The 5,791-nt window shown below is 46.8% G+C and overlaps 1 protein-coding gene across 1 annotated transcript; it reads right to left on the minus strand.

Moving 5' to 3' along the window:
• Positions 1 to 352: 352 nt before the first annotated feature.
• LOC140466853 (serine/threonine-protein kinase pim-3-like) lies at positions 353 to 5,279 on the minus strand. Its single transcript, XM_072562585.1, has 6 exons — positions 4,433 to 5,279; positions 4,086 to 4,192; positions 3,902 to 3,952; positions 3,004 to 3,367; positions 1,939 to 2,115; positions 353 to 1,788 (listed from the first exon to the last, which is right to left on the minus strand). The coding sequence occupies exons 1-6, from the start codon at positions 4,518 to 4,520 to the stop codon at positions 1,604 to 1,606; spliced, it is 972 nt and encodes a 323-aa protein (XP_072418686.1). The 5' UTR covers positions 4,521 to 5,279; the 3' UTR covers positions 353 to 1,603.
• Between the last annotated feature and the right edge of the window lie 512 nt (positions 5,280 to 5,791).

Raw genomic sequence — 5,791 nt, forward strand, 5'->3', positions numbered from 1 at the left:
TAGAAAACTGGAACTACATTTGATTAATGTTCACTTCTACTTAAAAAGGTGAAGATTTACTTTGTGTAATGCTAAAATTCACTTACAGGCAAGTTTGAAGTTCATGTCAAAAAGAACTGTTAATGGTAATTTACTGGTAGGATTGCTTCAATGCTAGCTTTTTTTAATAGAAAACTAGAAGAAGCATACTCAAGTGTCCAGCAACTTATTGAGATAGTCAATCTGTTATAATCAGATTGAGTAGCAGTGTACAGAATGATAAGAATGCATAAATGGAATGGTGCACTTGCAAAATAAGTAAACGCAGGTGAATGTCTGCAGAGAAAACCTTCATTCATTGACACACAACATATGTACAAAAAGTGAACTTTAATTGAAATGCTTGTATAAAAAAATATGTTCTCCATCCATCATTTATTTCACACAGCTAAATTGGAAAAAAAACTCCCAAATCCAAGCTGCATAAATGCAACTAGATCTAGTGCACAAAACACAGCTATTGAAATAAATTAAAAAAGGTTGACTGCCACTCTACCTTCCTAAAGCCAATGATGGAGACTGTACAACTTCAATAATTTAAAACCTTTCAAACTGTATTACTTTACACTAATACAAACAGCCATGAAGAACCTTGGTTAAATGCCAAAGTCAGGAAAATAAAATCCATCTATTGCCCTTTTAAAAGAATAGCTTTTGGACAAGCTTCCATTCACCTTCCACTAGCATGACAGTTCACTGAAACCTGCACAGTATGTTAAATATGCAGAAAAAGGAAACAGGAATGCAGAAATACACCATAGACAAACCAAACAGGTGTCATGGAAGCAGAACAGCAGTGTTGGAAACTTCTGAAATAAATTAAACAAATAAATAGCCACATGAAATCTGTGGACAGTCTAACTTTTCAGAATACAAATAAATAAAAACCAGATTATAATACATAATGAAACAATTTACATTTCATACAATATACAGTCTTGAAAGTGTCCTTGAATTGCATTGATTGTGCATACAACCATGCCCCGACATGCCTTGGCCACATAAATGAAACTCGCAGGTTGATGGAAGAGGAGAGAGACTCAAAAGGGCCTTCTGCCTAGTGGTTGTGATGACTATTGGAAAAAAAAAGAAAAAACCAACATTGCTGACAGACCAGGTTCTTGGCATCCCCATGCACACCTTTAGTTGTGCAGACTGAAGTATTCTGAGCAGCAAAGATAGAAGGAGAATAGAATGTGTTCAAGTATTCCATCACCAGTGAATTAAAGCAGCTTTCAAAAGGCACTCAGAAAGCAAAGAACATTTAGTCCAGGCTCTATGAGAGCAGAGTTTGCATTGTTTGGAGGTCACTTTTTGCTTTAAAAAAAGGTCACTCATTGCCAAGTACTGGCCTGCTTCTCCCAAACTCTAATGTTCCCAACAGAAAACAAAATAATTAGTTCAGAGCAGTAACCAGCAGTCAGATTCCACCCACCACCCCCCCCTAACCCCATTGGTCTGGATGTCAAATCAACTATCATTCCCCTCCCACATCAAGCTGGTGGCACCAGCACAGGGTCCTTTAGTGTACAGCTCCCCTCCTGCTGCGAGGCATTTTGATAATTCACAGACTCTCCTTGCTTGAACTTGTGCTCGAGTGCTCATGGCCTAGGCTTAACAGCCTGATGTCACAGTCTTCAGTTTTAACCACTTCTGCCTTTCGCATCCATGGATGGTCAAAGATCTGTTCAAGCATTGGTCTCTCAGAAGGCCTCAGAGCAAGGCACCACTTGATCAAATGTTGACATTCTGTTGAAGGGTGGGAAAAAAGAGGGGCACAAAGTGAGCCAAAAGTTTTTTAAAAAGCTAAACTTCAGATTACATGTCCCTCAAAAAAAAACTACAAATATACACACTGGATTTAAAAAAAAAAGACTGATTTTATCAAGCACCACTCACCAGAAGAAATTCTCCTCCTGAAGTACACTTGGCCACGCAAAATTTCTTCATCCTGCTCGAAGGGGATATCCCCGCACACCATGTCATACAGCAGCACTCCCAAAGACCACACAGTGGCTGATCTGCCGTGGTATCGATGGTAACGAATCCATTCAGGAGGGCTGTACACTCTTGTGCCTGGAAAGAACCAAAACCTAATTCAAAACGGATGTCAACCCAGAAGCACTTGGAAAAGCTAATTACATGCTCGAAGTTCAACGCAATTTAGTTCAAAACATGATCTTCAAAAGGAAAAGGCAGTCTGAATGCTGCACCGATCAATTCCCTGCATTAAGCCAGTCAGCTGACTCTTTTGTTTACAAACGTAAGGTAGCCCTGACACGGTAGCAATCCGCACAGCGAGGGAGGGTGTGGGGGAGAATCCACTAACCCAGAGGAGACGAAGGAACAAGGTTTTATTTTAAAAACGGGTAAGAGAGAAGAAAAATGCAAAACAAAAAAAGAATCTTGCAGCTCAGTGACAATAGGAAAATCTGCAGAGAACCGACAGGGTGAAGGCACAGGGTACACTTTTCGAGCATTGAATTGCAGAGTGCGTAGCTGGCCACAGAGCGACTGGGCGGGGCGGTGCAATAATACAACATAGCAACGTATTAAATAGAAGGTCTCGAGTTTCACAACAAGGTGGACGAGGAAACATCCGTACAGTTCCCGCAGACCTTGGCTCCAGTACGGTACGGCTGCAGAGCTATCGGTACGGCAGATTAAGGTCAACTAGATCCACCCACTCCCCCTCAAATAGAAACTGGCGGCGCAAAAAAAAACATAACGATTGTTCAGAAGAAACAAAAATCAAAATGCATCATCTCCGCCCACCAAGTCATTCCAAACCAGCAATGAAAGTCTTAAAAAAATTCTCAAAAATAACGGCACAGGGTCGAAATGACCTCTGATAAGCGAGAGGGACGGTGTTTCATAACAGACTACCATAAGCGGGCTAGATTTCACTAACTGTTAAGAATACACAGAAGAACTGGTTTCGAGCAGCCTCTAATGGTGCATTACCGTCAAAATCGGTGTAGACCGTGTCCTTGAGCAGCGCCCCCGAGCCAAAGTCGATGAGTTTGAGCTCCCCGGAGCGGAGATCCACCAGCAGGTTTTCGTCTTTGATATCCCGGTGAATCACTCCGCAGTTATAGCAGTGTCGGACCGCCTCCAGGACCTGTCTGAAAAAGACCCGGGCCAGCTCCTCCTCCAGGGCCCCCTTCTCAGTGATAAAATCAAACAGATCTTTGACCAGCTCCGGCCGCTCCATGATCAGCAAGAAGCCGTCCCCTCGCTCGTACCAATCCAGCATTTTAATCACCCCTCGGAATCCTCCAGCCACCTTCTTAAGGAGCACAATCTCCAGAGGCACCAGACTGCCATTCTACAAAAATAAAAAAAAACAACAAACGGGAGCGGGAGGGGAAAAAAAAGAAAAATCGAAGCAAAATATGCATTAATGCCGCTTGTAAAATCGCAGGGAGAAATTAAAAAAAACTAAGCAACCCACACATGCGAAATATTACAGCGTGTCCTAGTGTCATTACAGGGAAAAATGTCAGTGTTCTCATTAAAGTACTCCATGTACCACTACAAACACTCCTTCAAACTTGGCTCACTATTTCCAACATTTGCCTCTTTGATCTGCTGTTAAGAGTTGGCAGCAAGGCGATCTCTCAAGATGGAAATTGACGGATCCCGCCGCCCCCAAACAAGGGCTGTCGGAGTTTAATTTACAATCGCCTCGCATTTAATAGCTTGAAGGAACGTTCGCATTGAGTCAGGTTTAAGTCGGGATAGAGTGATCGATTGCAAAGTATCATATACTTAAATCGCAGCGTACGAACGATGCGCTGGAACCCCTCCCCCCGTTAAATGTAAACACAGATTGGACAAAACGCGTTTATACAGTACTTACCAGTGAGCCCCACTCGGTCACTCGCTCTTTGGCTACATGTTTGACAGCGACCTAAAGACAAAAAAGACGGCGCAGAAATGGGAGTTAGTTGGTGGGTGATGAAGTGGGGAGGGATTGTCATTTAAACAAATGTCGAGGGTGCACTATACAGAATTTGGAGGCAGAGACACACACACTCACTCACCGGGAGCCCATCACTGAGCCGTACACCACTGTAGACGGTGCCGAAACCTCCACTGCCAAGCACTGCCCCGATCTGATAGACTTTCTCAAAAGGCTCCCGCTCCTTCACTGCAGAGGGAAGAAAAATGTTTTACTATCAGCGAGAAGGGGGGTGGGGGAAGAACCCGCACTCAACTATGTTACAATGGATCAAATACATAAACCAAACTCGTAGAAACCACCGACACAACGAAGAAACATCAAGATGCTCTCCGAACGCCGCTACTGAAATGCACCATTCTCCCCCCCCCACTATAAACATATTTCCTTTAAAAAGGAATCACCTAAGGGCAACCAAAGCTCCTTTACCTTGCTGCAACTGGATTTTAACCGGCAAGTCCATGCTGGCGGGGCTGCAGATGTGAGCAAACGATCCGATCTTCTTAGAGAGCAGCATCGCCAAGTGGAATCCCCGCCGTCCAAAATACCCTTATCCGCCTTCGCTGGGGAGGGGGGGTTAACACCAGACACGGGGGGTTACAAAAACAAAATGCTCAAAAAAAGAAATGCTGCAGCAAGGTTGGGGGGGGGGGGGGGGGGGGGAGAAGAAGAGAGACAAAAACGCTCAGCAGTTCTACCGTCTGAAGGGATATTTTTCGGGAGGAAAAAAAATCGCTGCAAAGTGAGTAAATCCCGATGTCAAGTGTGTTTGTGTGTGTTTACGGTCTCCTTCAGTCTCCCCGCACACACACACACTCTCTCTCTCTCTCTCTGGTGTCGGTGTCCGGCTGCACTTGGTGAAAGTCAGAAGCTGCTGCTGCCGCTGCCGCCGCTCGGTCCGGGGGGAGTGGGTCTTCCCTCTGCGACTCTCGGAGCTGCTCCTCTAAATGGAGAGAGAGGGTGGCGGGTGAGGGTCCTCTCCCGGAGCCGGTGGGTGGTGAGCTCGGTATCTCCAGGAGCTGCTGGATCAGGCTCTGTCCCGGAGCTACTCTGGGTTAAGGGTAGGTCTGGATGTCCCACAGCTCGGCTCTCTCTCTCTCGGGGTGTGTGCGTGTGTTATATATATATTTGTTGCTGCAGGAGCTGGGTGCTCGCTCTCTCTCTCTGACACCGTGCTCCTCTCGCCGCCTTTTCCAATCGAAATGAGGACAGACCTCTCGCTCCCCCTCCTATAGAGAGAAGCGGCGGAGGCGGATCGCCGGCACTGAGGAATCAATCCGCTGCATTACAAACCCTCAGTTGTCTCCTCGGAGGAGGGGTGGGCGGGAATGGAGACGGTGCAATGCAGCATGGCCGCCCACCCCCTCACTCTCTCCCTCCCCCCGCCCCCCCCCCTCTGGGCGGATCCCGCCGCGCACTCTTTCCTGGTAGTACGAGACGTCGGCAGGACACGGCTGTCTGAAGACGCTGCTCCGCGGCCCTGAATCGGGAATGAGACCGGGAAGCCGGCTCATTTGCATAGCTGGGGGCGCCGTCCAATCGGCGCCGGTCCTCCCCGCCCCCCGGCCAATGGCCACTGGGGGGTGATTTGAATGTGACCAATGGGAGGCGCCGGGGGCGGCTGTCAATCAGCGAGCACAGCAGAGCCCGGAGAGATCCGGCTGTTGGCGGGAAACCCAGGGTTCTTGTCATTTGTTTCATGTTGTATACATCTGTGTGTATGTCTCACTTACTCACCATTCCCGCCCGAATGCTTTCATCTTCCTTCCCCACCCACCACCTCACTAT

The sequence above is a fragment of the Chiloscyllium punctatum genome, chromosome 44 (assembly GCF_047496795.1).
Source record: "Chiloscyllium punctatum isolate Juve2018m chromosome 44, sChiPun1.3, whole genome shotgun sequence".
Lineage (NCBI taxonomy): Eukaryota > Metazoa > Chordata > Chondrichthyes > Orectolobiformes > Hemiscylliidae > Chiloscyllium > Chiloscyllium punctatum.